Source organism: Crocodylus siamensis, chromosome 6 (assembly GCF_052110815.1).
Source record: "Crocodylus siamensis isolate JL-2025a chromosome 6, ASM5211081v1, whole genome shotgun sequence".
Taxonomy (NCBI): domain Eukaryota; kingdom Metazoa; phylum Chordata; order Crocodylia; family Crocodylidae; genus Crocodylus; species Crocodylus siamensis.
The window spans coordinates 74,386,600-74,411,544 of NC_143400.1; the positions used below are offsets into that span (position 1 = coordinate 74,386,600).

Sequence of the window (24,945 nt, forward strand, 5' to 3'; positions counted from 1 at the left end):
GCTGGGCTGGCTGCTGGGTCCTGCTGCCGGTTTCCCCTGGGTCCTACTGCCCCTTGCTCTTGTCATCTTTGACAGACAGGCAGGAACAGATAAATATTAATTTTCTAAATTTTTTAGGGGCTCTGCAGGCCAGATAGAATGGCCTGGCAGGCCAAATTCAGCCCCCGGGTCATATTTTGATCATCTCTGCCTTAGACCAAAATGGCTACAACCAAAAACCCATTGTCAGTTAGGCTTATAAGATGACTTTTAATAATCTAGAAATTTGACAGCAGGAGAGCTACAACTAATGCTATCCCTGCCTGTTCCCTTGCCAACAAAATTTTGGACCTGGAGGGAGCCCCATGAACTTCCTTGTGGCTAGGGACAGACATTCAAAAACCCAGAACCTGAATTGATTCAACTTTTCCAGGTTAGTCTAACTTACCTGGGTTGAACCAGTTTTTAACAGGACAAACATTTTCCCTGGACTAAGGAACTGAGAGTACATGTCTGCAGTTGCTCAGACCAGGCACCAGGGGGCACTAGAGTATGCCCTCAACAGCAGGGAAGTGTGCTGGGGGGATATGGTAAGTCTGAGCTCAACTGGCTGGAGAAGGGTTTAATTTCCCCTCCCTAGGCCACCAGCAGGAACCCAAGCCAGGTCTGCTGGGTGCTCCCCCGTTGCTATTGCAGCAGTGGGACACCATGGATCCTGAGGCAGAGAGGGGCATGAAGGAAGGTTAGTTTCCTCTCTATCCCCACTGGCAGCTGGGTTTACCCACTGTCACCGCCATGCTTGCTCCCTGCAGTGGAATATGCCCCCTGCTCTCCCCTCTGCCAGACACTAGAGGGAGGGGAGATAACCCCTGTCCCTGCTCCCCACTTTCCCCTAGAGGCCCTTCCTCCTGATGTCTAGCCATGCAGCCCCTGTTATAACGTTGGGGATTGTGAGACCCTTCCCAGAGGGGGCACCGCGCTGCAGGATGGGCAAAGCTGTGGTGGGCTGCACACGGTGTAACTAGGGTCCAGAGAAGACCAGAGCCTTCCAAGCCCACCCATGCTACCATGCTCTGCAGCAGCTTCCTTTAACTGCAGCACAGCCCTCTTCAGGAAGAGGCCCGCACTTGGGGAAACAGTGATGGGGGCTGCTGCCCATCATGGTCATTCCCTGCTTGCTGCTCCAGCAGCTGGGTAGTGATAGGAGTGGGACCAGACACCACCTGCAGGGCCTCTGGCAGGTCAGGCTGTGGGGTTATTCCCCACTCTGCCCCCAGGGCACTGCATCCAGGCCTGGCCTCAGCCACCGCTCAGTCTGTGCTTGGGGCAGCATCCAGTGGAATAAACACCCTCCTACCAAGATGGGGCTGCCCTGAGCACAGACCAAGTGGCGGCTGCATACCAAGCAGTAAGCAGACTCCGTTTGTGCTCAGAGCCAGTCCTCTCCCAGCAGGAGGGAGCTTATTCCACCAGATGCTGCCCCAAGCACAGACCTAGTAGTAGCTGCAGTGCCCCGGGGGGAAGAGTGGGTAATAACCTCACTCTGTCCCCGCAGAGGCCCTGCAGGTGGTATCTGGTCTGATCCCTGCCCAGTTGCTGGAGCAGCAAGCAGGGAACAACCATGATGGGCAGCATCCCCCATCATGGTTTCCCCAAGTGCGAGCCTCTTCCTGGTGCACTGTGATTGAGGCAAGCTGCTGTGGAGCATGGCGGCACTGGTGGGGGCTGGGAGGGTTCTGGCCCTCTCCAGACCCCAGTGCTGCCATGTGCAGCCCGCCACAACTTTGCCCACCCCTCAGTGCAGCACCAGGAAGGTGCTCATGCTCCACGACATTATAACGGGCTGCTGCCCCTTCCTGCTGCAGCAGTGGGGTGGGGGTATGGCCAGACAGCAGGGGGAGCTTGAGGTGAGGGAGCAGGGATGGGGGTTATTCTCCCTCCCTCTGGCATCCGGTGAAGGGGACAGTAAGGGGCTTATTCTGCCACAGGGAGCAAGCATGGAGGCAACAGAGGACAGACCTGGCTGCAAGTGGTGTAGAGGGGAGACTAACTCTCTTCCCTGCTCCACTCTGCCTCAGGGGCTATGGTGCCCCCCTGCTGCAGGAGTAAGGGGGGAGCACCTGGCAGACCTGGCTTGCATCCCTTCCACTGGCACAGAGATAGGGAATTACAGCCCTTTCTGGCTAGACCCCCTCCACTCCCTGTGCATCTGGAGGCAGAGGGGCATGACGAGCCCAGCTGGGCTGGAACAGAGAGCCCAGCCCATGTTGGGATGCTGGGGGAGTCTGCTTGGAGTTGAACCAGGAAGGGGTATGGGACAGACATTGCATAAACTGGTTTGAGCCAAATCTGTTAAGTCTAATACTACATTCAACCAATTTTATCTCAAACTGGTTTCAGCCATTTTCATACTGGTTTATTTACACTGAATGTCTTTTCTGTTACAGGTTTAAACCAGTTTGTTCTAATTTAAATCGGTTTATGTGTAATGTCTGTGCCTAGCCTGTATTGCCTTGCAGGCTGAATCTAACCTGCAGACCAGAAGTTGAGCACTCCTGTTACAGAGTGCACTTAGTGTTTCAAATGTTGTGCCTTGTGTGTTTGTGAGGGTTTGAAGTGGCAATTTGGGGGTTCCTTGGGTTAATCCTCTGTGAATGCAAAGGACTGGATTCTGATAGCTCAAGAGATCTCTTTCAGTCCTGTGTTTTAATATTTTCAGGTAATTTTTTCACAATATTTTGGGCCAGGGACCAGCTTCTTATTATATTTATGTACAGTGCATAGAACAGTTCAGTCCTGGTTTGTGACGGGGACTCTTAGACACTACAGCAGTAAAGATTTATGATGATTTGAACCACAACATAGTATTTTATATCTTGAATTGCCTACTTTTATGGACACATAATGGCATCCTTCAGCAGATCACTCAAATGCATTTCATGAGAACTGTGTTGCTAATAGAGATTCTCCTTTGGCTTATATGGTAGGCTTCTGTGCCTCAAATATTTTAAAGAACTGTCAGAAGAGCAAGCTATTTGATTTGCACTATTTTTATTTTGTACACCTAAGACTGGGTAATGTGATTTATATTTTTTCCATAAAAGCATCAACGAGTTTATTTAGCACCTGTTTACATCTTAAAACTTCATGTTGTGAAGTCTCAAGGGTTCTTTTTTTCCCTGTGTGACAGCATGGCAATATTTACGTTTGATATAATACTTTATGCGGGTATAGGACTATGCCTTCTGCAGCTGCCAGCATAATTGTAGGTGCTCCTGGGAGCAACAACAGCAATATTTGACCTCAAGTTCTGTAGTAATGTCTTTACCACAGGTTTAGAATAATCATGAATCAAGGTTTCCTCTGCCATTCCAGTGGACCACTCTTTCCATGTTATGTAACAGTTAAACCATCTGTATCAGATACCTTGTAGGAGACTTGCTGCTCATTTTCTGGTTCAGAAAAAGACCATCTGTTCCTGCTTGTCTACTCCTTCCAAATTAGCTGTGCTACCTTCCTGAAGCAGCTTCCTATCACCAGCTGAGGGAAGGGGATTCTGCAATGAACCATAATGACAAAGCTGTGCTGTTGGTGTTAAGCTTCTCTATATGGTTCTGGCTCTAGGCCCCCATGATTAATATCGTCCCAACAAAAATGGGTCTCAACCCACATGTTTGTTAATGTACTGTTACCACTGGCATTGTTGCTAGCACAACAGCCTTCTCACTGGATGTAGGTAGGCTAGGTGAACAGAGCAGACATTAGAGGACAGTTGTCCTTGGGATGCTGTATATTAATTGGGACAAAAGTAGGAGATAGCTAGATATGAAATCAATCGTTATGCTATCAAATGAAAATTCTAAGTTTAAGGAGAGGTATCCAGGTTTTAGCCATACTGGTCTACAGGAAAAGGCAACCAGGACTCATAGCAGAGATGACCAACAAGATTTTTGCAAAAAAAATTCTCTAATTGCAAGCTTTTGGGCACAAACACCCTTCACCAGGCATTGGAGAAAAGATTGTAAAAGTTATCCTCAGTAGAAATGAAATCTTTTCTGCAATGCCGGATGTAGGGTGTTTGTGCCCAAAAGCTTGCAATTAAAGACATTTTTAAAAAAAAATCTTGTTGGTCTTATAAAAGATATCATCTCTACTATGAGTCCTGATTGCCAAGTTTAAGGCAATGCACTCATGGTTGACACAAGCTTTGTAAATATGTGAAAAAATAAGGAAACAGCAAACCACTGTCAGTGACAAGTATTGTCTGTGTGCGGTCTAATAGAACAGTTGATCAGGGAAATGAAAATCTCTCATCAGATCCCTAACTAGTTAGGGGTGGATTTAGTAGGAAAGTCAAACAAAGTGTGAGGATAGGCAGGTATCACAGATCCAGTGGAGCAGCCCCTAAATTATCTGTGGCTAGTGCAAGGGGCATGTTGAGAGGTAGGCAAAAGATAAGAGGACTTGTCATATCCCAGCAACTGGTACTGACCTGAACAGGAAACTGGTGTGACACAGATGTGACATATGTACATATTGTTTCAACAGCATTTCCCAAACCAGTGCACTCAGGCATACCTCACTTACTCTGCATCTGCAAATCCAGAAAGGAGTCAGGAAGCTGCACTGAAAATACTCTCCCCTTGTGACTGCTGCTGCAGCTTTTGAGCCTGCTGGCGATTATCTCAAAGGGCAGAGAAGGACCAGCAGAGCAGCTTTGCTGCCTCATTTTTGGTATTGGTGCATGTAGAGCAGGAGAAGGTGGGTGGGCATGCTTGAAGGCGGTGCTCATGGAAAAGCTGAAAAAACAGTATACTACTGTCTTCCAAGTATATTGTGTCTTCCAGGAACAATAAGGAGGGGGTGTGAAAATGGCCTAAAGCTGTATTCAGCACACACTTACATATTTTGCTAAATGAATACCTGTGTCATTAAGCAAAATTTAATACTTGTGCTTGCTTGATGGAAAATGTGTTGTGATGTAGACTGAATTGCATGCTTTTTTTTTTACCAGTGATCAGAGAGTTTTTGGATTGTGATGCTCAGTGGTTTTAATCTCCCAGTCAATCTTTTATTGCTACATAAGTTGAGTGTGATGAATTATGATAAGTCATGCCATGTTATACATAAATCATTAGTCAGCAGATTGATACTACATTGAGGCATCTGTTATAGAATGGCCTGTATTGAAAACTCATGAATTTTTCAAAAGCAAAGATGTAAATGCTTCTTGAAATGAGATGCATGTGACAATTCATGGGTACAAAGACGGTGCATTGTAGGTTTGGGGCATGCTACTGTAGGAAAACAAACTGGTGTAGAAATATATTGTCCAACTTAAAATAAAAGATTTAAAGATCTTTGAAATATTAAGGACTGAAAAGCTATGGAGAGAACTGTGAAATCCGATGGATAAGACTTCTGAGATGAGATCATAGTAGTTACACAGCTACCTAAATTCTCATCCTTTCCAGGAGGATTTATAAAGTTTCACTGATCCAGTTATGCTGAAGGTTGAAGTCCTGCTGAGAACCTGTCAAAATGTCCAACTTAGATAAAACTGTATTATAAATGCTGACTTCTTATTTTTAATGTGAATCAAACCTGAAAGTAGCTACCTTTTCTGTCTTGCTGCATTTTACCAGTAACTACTGGTTTTGCCGCAGGAGGAAAGCATAAGCATACCTCAGGATCCTAAGTTATACATATATTCTTATTTTAAATGATTACCTAACACCTTTAGCCTCCTGTCATTTTTCTTTTCTGTCTCTCCTCACAGTTGGTTTGGATTTTTTGAGGGATGTAAAATATGACTGTGTGCAACAGGTACTGTGCCCACACTTGGAGCATTGTGGCAAAAAGCTCCATACTTAACATCAGACTCAGGCTCATGCACAGAGAGAGAAATTCTCATCAAGAAAGAATTTTAGTAAGAAATAAAGATTTTTCTGCCAAAAACAACTTGGCACATAAATTACAGCTTTTCCCTAGTCACCTCTAATTTACATGAGACTAAAAGAGTTTTAATTGTATGCACCACCGTGCTACTGTGGGAAACAGAAAATAACGGTAATAATGGAAAGTGAAAAGTCACTTAGCCCAAGTACGTCACCTCCATTTGTGCCTAATACATTGTACATCACAATCTCCAAGTTCTTTTCTGAGAACTGAGCAGAGGCATTGCTGCAGATCTTTGCAATATAGCTATAGTTACAGAGCAATGCAGTGGCTAATTATACAAGCTATGGTGCACTGTGTACTTAAGAGCAAGAAAAAAGTCCTAACTCAGATGCTTTATACTTTCATACTGAATACTACCATGGTTAAGTAATTCTAAAAAGCTCCTTCCTGAGCTGCTCTGCTGGCACCATCTAATTAAGCTCAGAAAGATGTTAGTACCACACATTTACAGAGGAGGAATAACTAGGACTCAGTTTCTGAGGCACTGAGGGAAGTGGTTCAGATTTCCTATTTAATGTTGCATGTAATTAAGTAGCACTGATGTAATATGGATCATTTCGACCATTATATAAGGAAACGGTAACTGTAACTTTTAATTGCATAATATTGCAGTGGCACGGAGAAATGAAAACTGTTAGTATTGTTATAACCTACTTGCAAGGAGTTACATAGCAGCAGTAACACCACTGAGTGTGAGCAAGCAGGCCACCAGCCCCAGGTGCTGATATAGTGGGGGCAGCAGAATGGCAGCCTTTGGGAGGCTACTCAGTGGTGGCATCAGGTGCTGTGTTGGGAGCCTGCACCGTGGCAGCAACAGGCAGAGCCTCACAATTCCCCACTGAGCAAATGATAAGGTAAGACTCTTCCCCTGCTCTTTGGTGTGTGGCTGTCTCTCTCCGGCTCTCTGCCCATATCACCGGAACTGTTAGTTATGCCTCTACAAACTGGTGTGACAGTGCTATAGGAAGATAATAAATTGGTTAACTTTTTGGGTGTAGACATATCATTTAGGCAAAGCTCAGTGTTAAGGACTCTGTAGACCTGCACAAGACCAATAGGAGCTCTAGGAGGAAATGGTCTTCAGGAAAACCGAATTCCTGGAGCTTTCTGGGAGGAAAGGAGAGAACTTGCCTAACCAGTCTATGGAGATGGCACGCTCCCTCCTGGGAGCTAGAGAGTGGCCAGAAGGACCAATCCTAGAGTATGTTTTGGTTGCATTTTTGGTGCTGGGTTCCTTACAAACTATCTTTCCTTTCGCCTGCTTTCCTATTCACGTGCAGATACTGCCTCCCCCTTCTCTAAAATGTCCTTGGTAAAGGCTACAGCCATTCATACCTGGCAGCTTGCCATCCCCATACTGTATGTCTTTAACTTTACTTGGCTATTTGCGACAGATTCAGCTGTTCACACTTCATTAAAAAGCAGTTACCTTACACAGTCATGGATTGTACACTGAAATCTACTGGTGTCTATCTGGAGTTGCTGTATAATGAAGGGTAAGCAGCCTGATTATAGCATGCTGTTAGCACCCTGTTTAGGAGCAGTTACAGCTGTTTCTTTTAAACAAACTGCATAAAAGACTGCGTATATGGGAATTAGAGTTCTTTGCCGGAAACAAACAAAAACAATTTTTTTTCTAATTTTGTTTAAATGATGTGGGGCATTTTAAGAGGTGCTACCTAGTTTAACTGTTGACCGTATGTAGCACATGTATAACTTTAGTCCAAAGTACATGTTCTAAATGGTGGATCACTAAGTGAGTACTGTGAAGTAAAGAAAAGTGAATTAGGAGAACTCGACATCACTGAACCAAACCCAAGACTGAAGCTTTAAATGTATTCAGATAACCTCCTTTCCTATTTATTTTTGGTCTCAAGATGTATTTGAAGAACTACCATGCTTAATTCACAGCTGTCCTGGAATAGTGTGAGTGGGTAGTGTCTCTGTCACCATTTGCTTTAAGCTAGTGAAGGCAAGTATTATCAGTAGTATTTTTTTTTCATGTATCATGTTGTAGCATTTCTACCATTGTGTTCACTCATTCTTTTAATTTGTACTTTGGCTTCTGTGCTTTCTGTTTTAATAAATGAAAATTAACAGCAAACAAGATACTATTCTTGATTTGGATGTCAATCATTGTCGTTGCTTCACTGAAATGTCTAAAATCACTAGTAACTTGACTGTGTACAATATCTGTTCAATAGCAGAACATCTGGGTGTGTTTTGGCTTTGATTAGAAGAACTTCAGTTTAGAATAGTGACAGCTGGAAATACAGAGTCCGGCACATTTACTATGCAAATCTTAAGGGAGAAGAAAATAATTCAAGTATAGTTTGGGTATATGCTTTCCAGTGTACCTTTTCTGAAAATGATTAATTGGAGTTTCTTAAAGCTTGGCTGCTGAGGATTTCTTATTAAAATGCCTGGAGTTCAAGTTTAAAATACCTGTTAAAAACTTGTAAGTAGCCAATTTTAAGCAAAATAAGGAGGAATGGAAAATTATAACATAATATGAACATCTGTGTCCTGTTTTAATAGATACTTAGAGGCTGTGCTGATGGGGTAATCTAGGATGATCACATTTCCAGGTCCAAAAAAGAGGACGTTTGTCATGGGTGGGGGGGTGAAGATGGGCAGGGGGAATATGATGGTGGGGGCGGGGGGGCAATGACACATCAGTGCCCTGCCCCTGCCCATTCTGTTGTCCCTCACTGACTGCTGCTGCCTATCACTCTGGACACACTGACTCCAACCTTGCTAGTACCCCCCCAGCCCTGCTGGTGCCCCTCACTCCCGACCTGCAGACCCCTGCCCCCCAGCCTTCTGCACTAATTAAAAATATCCGAGTGTGAATCAGTGTCCCTGCACTGAAAAAATGGCAGTGGGGTGCTTTAAATTAAAGCTTGTTCAATGAGCTTTAGTTCAAAGTGCCCCACTGCCATTTTCCAGCACAGGGACACTTATATACGTGACACTGGAGGCTGCTGGAGCACATTAATTTCTATGCACCAGCAGACTCAGTTAATCGAGTTTAGAATAGTTAGACTTGATTAATTGACTCGATTAATTGATTCTGCTAAGATGTGCTGAATTTACAGTTGATTGGAGCAGCCCCCCGCATGCGTGTAAGTACCCTTGGTGTTCAGAACAAATGCTTTTAGCTGAATTAGCAACCTTTCATTCTATTTTCCTAGCTATAAAAAAGATAGCCAAATTCACCTAATAACCTAATAACTTAAGAATTCAGCTAATAACCTAAGAATATATTGCTGTTTTGCATAGTTAATAGTGTACTATATTAGGAGATTTGAAAATGTTTTCCAATATTTATTTTTTACTAAGTGACAATGCAATGTCTATAGAGTAACAAAGTAACCAACTTTATTTAGGAAAAAAATTATATACATACATAGCTTTTAAAACTTTTTTATTACAAGGTATATGTTGGAAATCAACCAAAAGTAATTTAAAAATGCCATTGAATAGGAAGATATATAGTTATGATCCCATATTTTAAAAAATCTAGTATTGATATTAATGAATAATTCTACATTCATTGGTTCATTAAATTACAGTATATTACATTTGGATACAGTGGACTTTTTAATACTGTTTCAGCAAATAATTTCTTTTCTGGATCTTAAATGGCTGACACTGCACCATTATCTGGGATGGCTGTCTGATATGGATTGCTATTTACAATGCAAAGCCATTAATTTTCTCAACTAGTTAAAATGATTGGTATTTAGATGTCCTTAGCATGGTAGATTGATGAAAAACACAGTGCAGCACTTAGCCTTAAATTGAATTGCACTGCAGAGAACACCAAGATGCAAGCATATTATATGCGTTCTGTAATTTCAGTCAATATCCCAGGAAGGAGATGGGACTCAACCATTAGTGATCTTTTATGAAGAACATTTGAGAAGGTGAAAGAGGATTAAAAGATCCTTATATTCCATTCTGGCTTGCCTACATTGCCACAGCTTGTGTATATGTATGGGGGCAGGGGGAGGAGGGAGTTGCTTCTAGTGCCTTGAGAAGATTCACCCACTGAAGATTTGTCCATCACATGGGATAATGAGTTAAATTGATTAGGCTGATGTTGACAGCACGAACAGCCTTGAAAGGGGATTTTGGGGACAATCACCCTGGCCTCCTAGCCATAGGTCATACCTTATCATGTGATGTTTATATCATCCTGTGTAAATTGTTCCTTGGAGACTCAGAGAATTTGGATATGTTCTTATAAGAGACAGATTAAGGAGCATTATGATTTCCTCTGTAAAAGGAGAGCTGTTCAATTGATACAGTTTAAATAAAATTGGTACTTAACAGTCTAAACTGGAAATGTCATTTTATAGCAAGAAAAACCCTCTTATAAACAAAATTAACTAAAAGTCTAAGGCAGCGGTTCCCATACTCTGACAGATTGTGCTCCACCAATTTAAAATGATACAACAATAAGTACCACCAGCAAATTTTTCAGTTCAACCTAAGTACCACCAGCAAGTTTTTGTCATATAAAATAATTATAATAAACCTGTTAATGTGTACCACTGACAGGTTGTCTGTGTACCCGTACCACAGACTGGGAACCTCTGGTCTAAGGGATCTAATTGCCCCAAGATTCATCTCACCACCCATGACTTAGAGAGACATTAGTGAACCTCATACCTCACAATATCCCAGAAGGCATTCTCTACTGGCAGATTTTTGCTTGTAGAATTTTGCAATTGCTGATGCTGTCTGCTGTTAATGTAAAACAAGACAAGAATAAAGTTAAGACCTGCCATATTAAATAGTCAGTATAAGCCTCCTGGGGCATGTCCACACATGCAAACAAGTGCACTTGCAGCAGCTCAAATAGAAGCGGTGCAAATTTGAGCCAGGGCTTTTTGCTTCAGTGCACTTGCTAGGACATGCACTTTGGTGTGGAGCAAATTGTGCCACTTGGGGCAAAATAACCCTGCCTGGCTCCTCCCGGATCTGTAGCTGTGGGGAGCTAGAGCCTGCGGCCAGCATCTGTGCTGTCCCCAGCAGTACAAAAAGTTGCCCTGTCCTGGACCCAGCCATATAAAAAGTTGCCCTGGCAAGTAGCTCAGGGCTACTAGCTCTCAGGAGCTTCTGGGGCCCAGCCAACTGGTACCTGGGGACACTACCTCTTGTGCCAGCTGGACTGCTGAAGCAGCCCTGAGAGTTCCCTGCACCCTCTACCCACTGCAGCAGTCTGGCAGTGGGGGCTGCTGCCTGGCTGTGACCTGCTGCACACCTGCCAGACCCAGATGGGGACTGCACAGCCAGTAGAGGCATCTGCCCCACTGGGCCAGCTACCAGTGGACTGTGGTTGCAGGGTTGGCCTCTGTATGGCACTACTGCCATGTGTGCCCCCTGCTTGGCCATCTGGGCAACTATCGCCCAGAAGATGTTCTGGGTGTAGTGGCCTGCTTTGAACTGTCAAAGCATGTCCTCCTGGTCCCATTTGGCCAGGAATTCAGCCACAGCCAGCTGGGTCCAAGGTGTCAGCTCTGAACAGGCAGGGTCTTGCCACTGGCCTCCCTAGCAGGAATTCTTGTGTTCCCTATAGGAAAACTGAAAAATCCCTGATAAAAAAAAAATCCCAAAGTCACTCTGTAAAATACCCCCAAATCCATGTTCCTCCACAAGTAAAACAAAAGACCACTATAAAGAGAGAGAACGAGAGTACGAGACACAGACAGCAATCAGTTGGGCAATGTTTTATTGATATATATTACAGTGTTAAAGCAAGTCTCTTATCATAATAATAAAGTGCACTCTAAATACAGGTTTCATAAATACATATTTTGCTGCCCTCCTACAGGAACTATGGCCCCCCAAAAGAGAGTTCGGCCCCCACACAAGAGGTTCAGCCCCCACACAAGAGCTGGCAGGGGGAGGGGCCAGCCAGGGAAGGGGTTAGGGGGCTGGAGGAGTGAGTGGGGCCATTAGGGGTCCCTCCCATGGTTCCCTCCCCCCTCCTCCAGCCCCCCCTGTGCCCGCCTGGCCTCGAACATCCAGTCATGGGTGACTCTGGCCCGGATGTTCGATGGTGTGTGCCTTACCGTCTCTGGTGGTCCATCAAGAAGGTGTTTGCTTCTGGTGTGGTCTTCCCCAATCTTGTCTGCCATGACTTTGAATCTTATTTCAGTGGAGGGGCCTCCCGATGGTGGAACGTTTATTTGGCAGTCTTCTGCAAGGCTCCACCTCTACCTTGCCCTTACGCCAAGCCTTGACAGGTCACGGCTGTCCTCCTGGCCAGGTTCCTGACCATTGAGCCCCTGATTACTTTTGTGGCGGGGGTGGGGGTGGCCCTTCCTGCCAAAGTATAAGCAACCTGTGATATCGTACCTGGGTTACAAGGCTGCTGCCCTTTCCTTAAGGCTAGCAACCAACCCAGGGTTTAAGTAACAATAAAGCTTCACCAGAGCTCTGACCCTCATCCCCTCCAAAAGGGGGAAATATAAAATACAAAGAAAACCACTGATACACTTAGAGGGACCCAACTGTCTCCTTGTCAGGCCCCCTCTGCCTAGTTGCTGACCACCTGGTCTTGACACTGTGGTTCTATGTTAGCCGTATGTGGCCGGGGTAGCCTGCGGACTCCACCACTACTTTTCTCCCTTGTCACCCAGCCTTTTGTTTCTTCAGGCCACCTGTGGTCCTCTGGTGGGTGCCTGTTGGCACCTGGACCGGCGTCACACTGCTGACGGCCATGCTTCACAGCCCCTCATGCTGCCTTGGCCTCCCGTCTTCCACCTGGAGCACCTCTCCAGCTTTCCTGGTGACCTTGATGGCCCCACCTGGTCTGACGCTGGAAGATGTCGGCCTTTCCAGCCCCTCTGTTGTAGTCACTGGTGTCAAGGTCTTTCAGTGCCCTTCTGCTCTCATGCCTGGGTTCCCAGTCATGGGGAGCCACCTCTGGTTCTCAGCTCCTCTTGCTGCAGCCAACAGTCCCTGGCTTGCAGCCTGTGCTGAAGAGTTCTTCCCCTGCCAGAGGAAGCAGCCTCTAGCTCCTCTTACTCCCATAGGAGCCTTAGAGAGACCCCTCCTGCTGGTGCTCTTGCCAGCACCAATCCCCCTCCTTCCTCTGTGCCAGCAGCTCATTTTATTTCTGCCGGCCGGCAATTGCTGCTGATGTCACTGGCCAGCCGCAGCTGTATAAAGGCAAGGCTGACGATCCACATGGATTCATCCCTGGGTTCCAGTTTCACCGTGGGTCCCGCTGCAGGTAAGTATTGTCCCTTTACCCTTGCTTTTTTTTTTCATTTCCCTCTGTGGGTTCCTGTCCCCAGGGCTCCCCCCTGGTATTCTGGGATCCTCCTTTCTGTTTTTTCCTGTGACACCCCCGACCCCTTACTCACCAGCACTGGAGCCCTGGTGCTGAAACACACAGCTTGGCCAGCTGCGTGTTTCAGCACTAGGCCGAGGGGCCAACCATAGAGATGCTCTGGCAGCCAGAGCATCTCTGTAGAGGATCCAGCCTCCGATTGCCTCAGGGCACAGTCTGCTTTTTTAAACTCTGATTTTTTTTTAGGTCCCTGGATACCTAGGGGTCTAATTGTTTTCTTTCCCGCACATGCCTGTTTGTCTGGGTGTGCCCCTGAAGTGATGGGTTTTTAAAAACACCACTTCAATTTAGGGCCCTTTAAATCTCCTTTTCGTGCACACATTGACTTACCTGCCCCTCTGGTGGCGGAGAGGGGAGGGTGAGCTGCCAGTGGGCTGAGCAGTTCCTGGGCTACAGGAGGGGCTGGTGCTTCCCTTCACAGCAGCAGACCCCCCCCAGGCAGCACCCACTCTGAGGCACCCGGCTTGGGCAGTCCCGAGGGCACCGCAGCCACAGAGGGAAGCACCAGGCTACCACGCAGCTCAAGCCTACAGGCAGGCTCCAAGGGGGGGGAAAAAAAAGGTCAGGCTCACCACTTTTCTTGGGCAGAACCTGCCTTCCTGTGCTGCTGCAGGGCTTCCTGTAGAGCCCCAGAGCTGCATGGAGCCTGGTGCTTTGCTCCACAGCTGTAGGGGCAACAAACTAAAACTACTCCTTGGAGTTTTAGTTTGCTGCGCCCCAAGTCATTTAATGTATGCTATGCCACTGAATTTCCTACAGCGGCTGGAATTAATGCACAATACATTGCCAAAGCATGCAAACACCGACACCGTTAAAGTGGTGCAAAAGCATTTAGTCCACTTTAAAGTGTTGTGCACACATGCCTGTTGTTTTGTCTACGCACACAGTTTAACTAGGGGTGGGATTGATCTTCTTCCCCTCCCACTCTAGTCTGATTGTGTCATTCAGAAATTACCTAGTCCTTGCCATACTGCTGAGAAACAAGCCCACTTGCTCTTTCTCCAAGTGTGTTGAAGCCTAGCAAGTAGGCTGTGTAAATGACTTAGGGTTCAGAGCACACACCACAGGCCATTCTCAGGCTCCCATGACAGAACAATTAATAATTAACAATCAACAGAAAGGCAACAGAGAATATCAAATGCTTATAAACAATGTACTAACTAAGCAGTACTCAATTAGTCTCTGAGGTGCCCTGTACCGTCCCATGGGCTTGTGGGGTTCTCTTGAGATGTCAGAACCATTATCTTCATGTAGCGATAAGTCCATTAATTCTGTTTGTGCCGTGTCCTGTGGTTCTGGCACTTCAGGCTACTGGGATGGTTGCCTGTCAAACTCTACCATGAGCAAAACAGCTGACTCAATGTCCCCTATGTCCTTCATTTTGGGGAATCCAGAACTCCAAATGCTCCACAATATGTATGTGTCCAGCTGACACACACAACTGCAGGGCTTCTACTTGTGACTGCTTCAAACAGTCATTTCCAATTACAGACATGTGGAATAACTTTCATAAGGTGAGGGCAGCCCCTCAGGACCCTGAATCCTAGTTATAAAAACTAACATACCATAAAGATGAAAATTTGAGGATATGTGCATGAGACAGGAAATGTGACAGAATATGGGCACTAGAAAGAGAAAATAATGCAAATTCCACTTATTGTCCTCATTCAAACTCCTCCTGAGAAATGTGTCATGAATGAAGCCAAAATGTTTGTAGTTTTTAATACATTCATAATTGTGTGTGTGTGTGTGTGTGTGTGTGTGTGTGTGTGTGTACAGAACTTGGGAAAACACAGCAATTATAATAATAACGTGCTTTGATTCTGCCTGGCCCTTGAGTCATGTAAGGGCGAGGGAGAAAAGCTCCCTCTATCCTCCTCTGTAAACATCTAACTACACAGATATGCAGTCTTCTACCTTTCAAGCTATCCCTAGACGTAGAGAAGAGAGTTGTTTTTTATTGTTTGTTTTAGTTTCACTAGGATAACAACACTGTGGTGAGAAGTGTATAGATAATTAGCTAGAACTATAACACCTTGTAAAGGCAAGGCACTATTTAGTGTGAGGACAATATTTTGTCCTTCACTGGGGGTGCATCTACACAAGATGCTATTGTGACGTATTGATGCACTGCTGCACTGTAGCATCTGTTGGCAAAATCTTTGATGCCACATTGCTATAGCCACATGCTCCCTTATTATAGCATGCTGCTTTGGCAAAGTAGTAGTGAAAAAATAATTGTGCATGGCCACTATAGGCTGTCACTGCATCATCTTTTAGTACTTCCAAAAGGAAGTACTAAATGGAGGCACAGTAACAAAGGCACCATACAGCCACACGTAGACATGCCCAGTGACTTTCAACCAGACCCTCTACTTTCTTCAATTATCCCAGCCCTCCCCAACTTCTGAAGTGAAAAGAAACTGTTCAGCAGATCACCAAATCTATTCCATGTACATAGAAATCATTCTTACCTCTAGATTTCCCAGAAAATCCTGTCATTAGGACTGTGTTGAGCAGGGACTGCTTTTATTTTGAGTTAATGAGTGCATCATTATGTATAATGAAGAACAAATAGTTCTTAGCAATAGCAGTGTGGGAAGGCAGCAGGATGGTGGCTGGGTGTGCTGGAGGCAGCAGGGACAGTGCACAGAGTACTGGAAGCCTGTACAGGCTGCAAGCTGGCCAGATGCTGCCCCAGCTCAGAGGTACCCGATACAATGCTTCCCAAAGCCTGCCCAGGCTTCCAGCACCCTGTGCACTGTCCCCATTGCCTTCTCCAGTCACCTCTTCGCATTTCCCTGGGGGCTGGCCAGTCATTCCTCGGTGGCCCCAGGTATCCTACCAGCTGCAGAAGCCTGCTGAAAGCAGAAGCAGCAAGGGGCCCAATCCTTTTTTTCTGCGGAGCCTGCCCACCTCTCCCGTGGCTGGGGGGGCCGAGGCAAGCTGATAGCTGCATTGTTGCAAACTGAACTACATTTGCATGTAGTTTGGTTTGCAATGATGCACATTCATTTAAAACCCCTCAAACTGTTGCATGTGTTTAGTGTGGTGCCATTAAGCCACACAGAGACATTTTTGTCATGTATGCATGGTAATGGAGTCACATGTACAAGCGGCCCAAGTGTCTTGTGAAGGAAATTGTCACTTATGTACCTAACTGCTTGACTACATCTGCAGAGAGCTGCTGACAAAAACTGGCTACCGAGTTAGGCCTTTTTTTTTTTGCACACACAAAAGAATTCCTTTCAGTGTTTGGCTAAATCTATTTTTGAGCCACTTCATGAGGAGAGAGGGGACATACCTCTACTACAGTTGGAAGATTAAGAGAGGGTAGTTGAGGGGAAAATGAAAGTAAAGTTGACTTTGTGTGATCTTGCATCTGAATATCTAGGCATTTGAATACAAGAGATTACATTACTCTAATACAGTTTGGCTCATAGATTCATAGATTATAAGGGGCTGCAAGGGACCTCGCAAGATCACCGGGTGCACTAGGCAGGAAAGACAGCTGGGGTTAGGTGACCCCAGCAAGGTGACCATCCAGTCTCCTCTTGAAGATTTCCATGGTAAGTGATTGCACCACCTCTGGAGGGAGCTTATTCCAGAGTCTGGACACCCTGACTGAGAAGAAGTTTTTTCCTAGTCTTAAGCATGAAACAGTCTTCCAGGAGTTTGTCGCCATTACGCCTGCCTTTCCCCAAGGGTTTCCTCGTGAACAGTTGTTTGCTGAGCCCTGGATGTATTCCCCTGATACAACAGTAAGCTGCTACCAAGTCCCCTCTCAGCCGTCTCTTTTTTTTAGACTAAAGAGACCCAAGTCCCTCAGCCCTTCCTCATATGGCTTGCCTTTGTTACCAGATTTGTCTGTTTATTGGAGTTAACGTTTCTGGGGTCTCTGTAATTCTGTCAATGTGCTGCTTGTGTCACCTGTGTTTCTACACGGGGCTTTCTCTCTCCCTTTTGAAAGTCCTCATTCCCAGTGAAGCTACCTTGCAGGGTTTAGTTTCAATAGGGCTGGGTTCCTCCAGCCACCAAATCAATCGAACACACACACACACACACACACACACACACACACACACAGGTTAACAGAGCACATCTGAGTCAGGCCGGGTTATTCAGCACTTCCTCACGTGCCCTGAGCTCGGCACAGGAACAGAGTACGTCTGAGCAGGGCCAGGTCAATCAGCTTTGACAGGCTGACCTCCTCGTATGCCACAGCTTGGCACAGCAGGGCAACAATAAAATAGAGTCAAACACAGGTTAACAGGGCACATCTGAGCAGGCTGGGTCCAATCAGCACTTTCAGCTGATACCCTGGTATGCCACAACCCAGCATGTCCCAATCTCTTGTCACAAGTGTCCTGGTAGTAACTCCCGGGAGGAACAGACCTCACAGGATCGTTGGCCTTTACAGGGATCGTTGGCTTAGGTAAAAGAAGTGTTGCTTCAGAGCAGGTGGGGAGATAGAGGAGAAGAAAGAATAAATGAGATTCAAAGAGAGTATGGCAACCAGCTTGACCATAAAAGTTATTTCATTTCCTGTTATGTGTAGTAATAGCCATACAAGGAGAGACAAGCAAACAACACAGTTAATATATCACACAGTTTCAATAGGGTATTTGGGGAAGTTTAGCTCAAGTTTGATCAGCAAAAGTCAGGTTTAGAAAGCTATGCCTGGAGGGAAAAAGATGGAGAGAGAGAGATTAAATCAAGTTTGAGGTTTAGGAAGTGGGTTTAAACAAAAGAGGGGTAGAGAGAGGGAGGGGGAGGGAGAGAGTCGGGGTCTCACCACTCCAAGGTTCCCGAGGTTTGTTGACAGGCAGAGCCCTCAGCATGATCAGCATTTCTCTATCCAGGCAGAAAAGGAGAAGGTAAATTCCCAGTGGAACTGCTGCAGCGTTTTGGATCCAAGCACGAGGACAGAGACTTGAGCTGCGGTGGGAGTTCTTATAGGGAAATAAAAATAGTTCAAGAAAAAACGATGGATTTGTTTATGCTGGATAACAGGGTTATTCTTGGCTCTGAGCAGCGTTACTCAGGCAGAGGCAGTATTTTTGGGTACCTGATAAAGGATTCATCACTAGAATTGGTCTGATAAATGCTGAGCAGGATGTGTACAGGCATGGGTTAATTAACATCTAAAGCAGAGATCCCCCATCATGCAATGCTTCCCTGCTTTCTGGTCCCAGAGTTCCATGCAGTCCTTGCCTTGGAACTCTGTTCTCCACGCTTGATGCTAATGAAGGTGCCTCCCTTTTTCCCATCTCCAATGTAAATGAGACTGTGGGGAAGTTGCTGCAATCTTGTTACCCTTATCCGGAGGGGTTTAGATGCATTTCTCACTAGCTTCACTACCTTTGGTAAGCTCTCCTTCTCATCAGTGCTGGTTCAGGCAGAGGTGAGGTAGTGGGGGGGAAGTCCTTTTTGAGTTAGACAGGCTGGGTACAGTGCCAGAGTGTCCCAGGAACACAAAGCTGACAAGTAACACCTTGCAAGTCTGTTCAAATGGGTGGCTCTCCTCTGAACTCTCTCAAGCTTTTCCACATCCCTGTTGAAGTGCAGTGCCCAAAACGGGATTCAGTACTCCAGTCTCATCAATGCTGAGTAAAGAGGACGAATCACTTCCTTGGTTTTGCTTGAGATGCTTTGGTTGATGCATGCCAGAGTATTGTTTGTCCTACAGGATACAGCATCGCATTGATGGCTCATGTTCATACTATGGCCTATTATTACCCTTAGGTCCCTTTCATTCATGGTGCTGGTCAGTTTGATGCCACCAAACCTGTAAATATGTTGGGGATTGTTCTTCTCCAGATGGAGCAGTTTACACTTCTCAGTGTTGAACTTCATCTGGTTCTGATCCACCTAACTTGCCAGCCTGTCCAGATCCACCTGTATCTGCAGCCTATTTTCAAACATGACCACGCTCCCCCATAACTTGTGGTCATCCAAAAACTTGGCCAGTGAACTCTTCACCCCCACAGCCAAATCATTGAGAAAGATGTTGAAAAGCACTGCACCAAGCACTGACCACTGGCCACTTCTCACCAGGACGACACAGATCCATTCATTAGAACTCTCTGGGTCCTACCCCGCAGCCAGCTTCCTACCCACATGATTGTTGAGCAGCTGAGCCCACAATCCTCCAATTTTCCCATGAGAACATCATGGGATACCAGATCAAAGGCCTTTTGGAAGTCATAGTTTCTAGGGTCGGAAGGGACCTGAGCAGATCATTTAGTCCGACCCCCTGCCATAGCAGGAAAGAGAACTGGGGTCAAATGACTCCAGCAAGGTGTTCATCTAACCTCCTCTTAAAAACCCCCAGGGTAGGAGCCTGCACCGCTTCTCTTGGGAGCTGGTTCCAGACCCTAGCCGCCCTGACCGTGAAGTAGCACCTCCTGATATCTAACCTAAACCTACCCTCTGCCAGCTTGTGACCGTTATTCCTGGTCACTCCTGGCGGTGCTCGGGGGAACAGGGACTCCCCCAATGCCTGATGGTCCCCCCTGACTAGTTTATAACAGGCCACAAGATCCCCCCTCAGCCTTCTCTTTTGAAGGCTGAACAGGTTCAGGTCCCGTAGCCTTACCTCATAGGGCCTGCCCTGCTGTCCCCTGATCATGCGAGTAGCCCTCCTCTGGACCCTCTTCATGTTGTCCACATCCCTCTTGAAGTGTGGCGCCCAGAACTGGACGCAGTACTCCAGCTGTGGCCTGACCAGTGCTGCATAGAGGGGGAGGATCACCTCCTTGGACTTGCTCGAGATGCATCTGTGGATGCATGCCAAGGTGCAGTTGGCCTTCCTGACTCCCCACACTGCCAGCCCATGTTCATCTTGGAGTCAATGATGACTCGGGCTCTGTGGCCCCACCATTGGGCACCTCAGAGACGGGCACCCAGACGGAGCCCATGGTCCCGGGCTCCACTCAGATGGAGCCCCTGGCTCTCGGCTGCAGGGGCTGCCTGTCCCTTTTTCAGGCTCTGGGGCCCGGGAGCATGGCCACCTCCCCTTGTGAGGTCTGCTCCCTACTGGGGTCTCTGGCATGCCAGCTGGAGGAGCTCCAGGCCATAGTCCAGAGACTGCGCACCATCAGGGACTGCGAGCAGGAGAGTGACTCCTCCTGCTAGGCCCTTCTCCCTCGGGAGCCGCAGGGTAGAGTACCGTCTCCCTCCAGGACTAAGGAGGACTCTGGGACCTCCTGCTCTGCCCAGTCAGGGGCATGGACCAAGGTGGTCAAGGGCCCTAAGGCCCGCCGCACCAAGGCCCCTCCCTCGCCAGAGCTTAGCAACAGGTTTGCACCTCTTGCAGCCCCGGCAGAGCCTGCTCAGTTGCCGGCTCCCGCAGGCAACCCAGGCTCAACCACAGCTACTGCCCCCGCTCTCCCCAAGACAAAACAAAAGGTGTTTGTTGTGGGAGACTCCATCCTGCGGGGGACTGAGGGGGCAATCTGCTGCCCCGACCCCTTAGCCTGGGAAGTCTGCTGCTTCCCGGGGGCCCGCATCTGAGACATTGCGGAGAGGATCCCACAGCTCCTCCAGCCTACAGACCACTACCCCATGCTCCTTATTCACATGGGCACCAATGACACGACTCAGAGCACCCCCAGCCAGGTCATGAGGCGCTACAGGGATTTGGGAGCAGGGCTTAGGGGTCTGGGAGCTAGGGTGGTGTTTTCGTTGATCTTCCCAGTCTCGGGCTATGGGCTGAAGAGGGAGAGGAGGATCCACGTAGTGAACCAAAGACTGTGGAGCTGGTGTCATTGGGAAGGCTTTGGCTTCCATGACCACAGCCCACACTTTGGCGAGAGAGGCAGCGAGCTGCTGGGAAGAGATGGCCTCCACCTCTTCCCCCTGGGGAGAAGGCTCTTCTCAGCCAGGCCGGCTGACCTGCTCCACCAGGCTTTAAACTAAGCCCGCTGGGGGATGGGAGGACTACTGCCACTGCTGGCCCACTGAGCAATGCTTGCAAAGCCAGCAGACCAAGGCACTTAAGGGAGCCCACCCCTGTCCCAGCCCTGGCACAATCTGTGGGCAAGGCAAGAGCCCCCAAGGGCACACTTGCCTGCCTGTACACTAATGCCAGGAGCCTGGGCAACAAGCAGAAGGAGCTCGTCCTCCTGCTCAGTGCGAAGAATTATGACATCATTGGGATAATGGAGACCTGGTGGGACTCCACCCATGACTGGACCATGGGTATAGAGAGCTATACCCTGTACAGGAGGGATCGTGTTGACAAAAGGGGTGGGGGTGTAGCTGTCTATGTGAAGGAAAGCTATATGTCCCTGCAAGCTGATGTTGGCGACCAGCATGGACAGCTAGAGACCCTCTGGGTAAAAATTCGTGGGGAATACGGCACAGGGGACACAACGGTGGGAGTCTACTACAGACCTCCCACTCAAAGTCCTGAGCTTGACTATGGGGGTTCGCCCGGGAACTGACTGAGGCCGCTTGCTCCAGGACCTTGGTTGTCATGGGTGACTTCAATTACCCGGACATCTCGTGGGAAGATCACTCAGCAAAATCCGAGCGGGCGCAAAGCTTCCTCTCATGCGTGGATAACCTCTATCTGACTCAAGAAGTCTATGGGCCAATGAGAGGCAAAGCACTGCTCAACCTGGTACTGGCTATGGGGGACGACCTAATCGGCAACCTAGTGATCGATGGGAAGCTGGGTGACAGTGACCATGAGCTGATCACCTTCACCATCTGCCGTAAGGCTGGCAAGTCAGTCAGCAACACAGAAGTCCTTGACTTCAGAAAAGCCGACTTCGACAAGCTCAAGAGGCTAGTCAGTCAGGCCCTCAGGGACCATGACCCCAGGGAGATGGGAGTTCGAGAAGAGTGGTTGCTTCTCAAGGAAGCGATCCTCAATACACAAGCTAAATCTATTCCAACACGGAGGAAAGGCAGCAAGAAGGCACAGCAGCCCTCCTGGCTCTCCAGGGACCTAGCGGACCTCCTGCGGCTAAAAAGGAAAGCCTACAAAGGATGGAGGATGGGATTCACCTCCAAGGAGAATTATTCTGCACTGGTCCGGTCCTGCAGGGACCAAACCAGGAAAGCCAAGGCTGCAACTGAACTCCAACTAGCTTCAAGCATCAAGGACAGCAAAAAGTCCTTTTTCAGATATGTGGGGAGCCGGAGGAAAAGCAAGGGCAACGTTGGACCCCTGTTAAACAAGATGGGGCAACTGACGACTGACGCCCAGGAAAAAGCCAACCTATTAAATAGGTACTTTGTGTCAGTCTTTCATCAGTCCCATGGGACACCCATGCCTGCTATGGGACAGGGAGATCCAGGTGATGGGGATCCCCTACCCTCCATAAATGCTGACCTTGTGGAGGAACACCTTGAGAAGCTGGATACCTTCAAGTCAGCCGGCCCTGACAATCTGCACCCCAGGGTACTCAAGGAGCTGGCGAGCGTCATAGCCCAGCCCCTGGCACGGATCTTTGAAAACTCCTGGCGCTCTGGTGTAGTGCCCGAAGACTGGAAGAAGGCCAATGTGGTGCCGATCTTCAAGAAAGGGAGGAGAGTGGATCCGGCTAACTACAGGCCCATTAGTCTGACTTCTATCTTGGGAAAGATCTTAGAAAAGTTTATTAAGGAGGCCATCCTTGATGGACTGGCCCAGGCTAACATCCTAAGGGATAGCCAGCACGGGTTTGTTGCGGGTAGGTCTTGTTTGACCAATCTCATTTCCTTCTACGACCAGGTGACTTATCACCTGGATGAGGGAGAAGAGATTGATGTCATATATCTTGACTTCAAAAAAGCTTTTGATCTGGTATCCCATGATCACCTCTTGGCCAAACTGCCCAGTTGTGGCCTTGGCTCCACCACGATCCGCTGGCTGGGAAACTGGCTCTGTGGTCGGACCCAGAGGGTTGTAATTGATGGCAGTCACTCATTGTGGTGCCCTGTGACCAGTGGGGTCCCTCAAGGCTCTGTCCTTGGACCCATACTGTTCAACATCTTCATTAATGATGTGGACACTGGAGTCAGGAGTGGACTGGCCAAGTTCGCCGATGACAGCAAACTTTGGGGCAAAGCATCCACGTCAGAAGATAGGTCAGGCGGGTGATCCAGGCTGACCTGGACAAGCTCAGCAAATGGGCAGATGAGAACCTGATGGTGTTTAACACCGAAAAATGCAAGGTTCTCCACGTTGGAAGGAAAAACCTGCAGCATCCTTATAGGCTCGGCAGTGCTATGTTGGATAGCACTACAGAAGAAAGAGACTTGGGGGTCATCATTGACCACAAGATGAACATGAGCCTGCAATGTGATGCTGCGGCTAGTAAAGCGACCAAAACGCTGGCTTGCATCCATAGATGCTTCTCGAGCAAATCCCAGGACGTCATTCTCCCCTTGTACTCGGCCTTGGTGAGGCCGCAGCTGGAGTACTGCGTCCAGTTTTGGGCTCCACAATTCAAAAAGGATGTGGAGAAGCTTGAGAGAGTCCAGAGGAGAGCCACGCACATGATCAGAGGTCAGGAAAACATATCTTACGATGATAGGCTGAGAGACATGGGACTCTTTAGCCTGGAAAAGCGTAGGCTCAGGGGTGATCTGATGGCCACCTATAAGTTTATCAGGGGTGACCACCAGGATCTGGGGGAACGTTTGTTCACCAGAGCGCCCCAAGGGATGATGAGGTCAAACGGTCATAAACTCCTGCAAGACCGTTTCAGGCTGGACAGAAGGAAGAATTTATTTACTGTCCGAGCCCCCAAGGTCTGGAACAGTCTGCCAGCGGAGGTGGTTCAAGCACCTACATTGAACACCTTCAAGAGTAAATTGGATGCTTATCTTGCTGGGATCCTATGACCCCAGCTGACTTCCTGCCCTTTGGGCAGGGGGCTGGACTCGATGATCTCCCAAGGTCCCTTCCAGCCCTGATGTCTACGAAATCTATTAAATCTATGAAATCCTTTTCCGACTCCGTGCCGACAAGAGGGGAGTTCCCCAACCTGTAGGTATGGTGCCAGTTGTGCCTCCCCAGGTGCATCACCTTGCACTTGTCTGTGTTGAAACCCATCCTATTCTTGTCCGCCCACCCTTGTAACCTGTCTAGGTCTGATTGTAGCCTGATGCTTCCTTCTAGTGTGCCCACATCCCCCCACATCTTAATGTCATCAGCAGATTTGAACAGGGTGCTTTTTCCCCCTTGTCCAAGTCACTGATGAAGATGTTGAACGGTGCAGGCCCGAGGACCAAGCCCTGCGGAACCCCACTGCCCACGTCCTTCCAGGTTGAGAAGGACCCATCCACTACCACCCTCTGGGTGCGGCCCTCCAGCCAGTTGGCAACCCTTTTGACTGTGTGGGTGTCTACACCACAGTCCCCCAGTTTCTTAATGAGAATGGGGTGAGAGACGGTGTCAAAAGCCTTCAGGAAGTCCAGGAAGACTATATCCACTGCCACCCCTGCATTTTATGATCTGGTGATCTGATCGTGAAAGGCCACCGGGTTGGTCTGACAGGACCTGCCACTGATGAACCCATGTTGGTTGCCCCTAAGCATGCAGTCCCCTGCTGGCCTCTCCTGGATGTGTGCCAGAATAAATTTCTTGAACAGCTTGCCTAGGGTCGAGGTAAGACTAACTGGCCTATAGTTTCCCAGGT

General features: G+C 47.7%; 1 protein-coding gene across 2 annotated transcripts in view; it reads left to right on the top strand.

The window, feature by feature from the left end:
- KCNAB1 (potassium voltage-gated channel subfamily A regulatory beta subunit 1) overlaps nucleotides 1–24,945 on the top strand; it is a 304,726-nt gene that overhangs the window by 39,669 nt on the left and 240,112 nt on the right. Inside the window, exon 1 of one of the 2 annotated variants that reach the window (XM_090052781.1) lies at nucleotides 6,641–6,794. The exons of the other annotated variant lie outside the window; for it this stretch is intronic. Coding sequence (XP_089908907.1) covers nucleotides 6,787–6,794 — 8 coding nt within the window. The 5' untranslated portion in view covers nucleotides 6,641–6,786. Of the gene's footprint in view, nucleotides 1–6,640; nucleotides 6,795–24,945 lie in introns of those variants that run through there. 2 annotated transcript variants of the gene reach the window in all.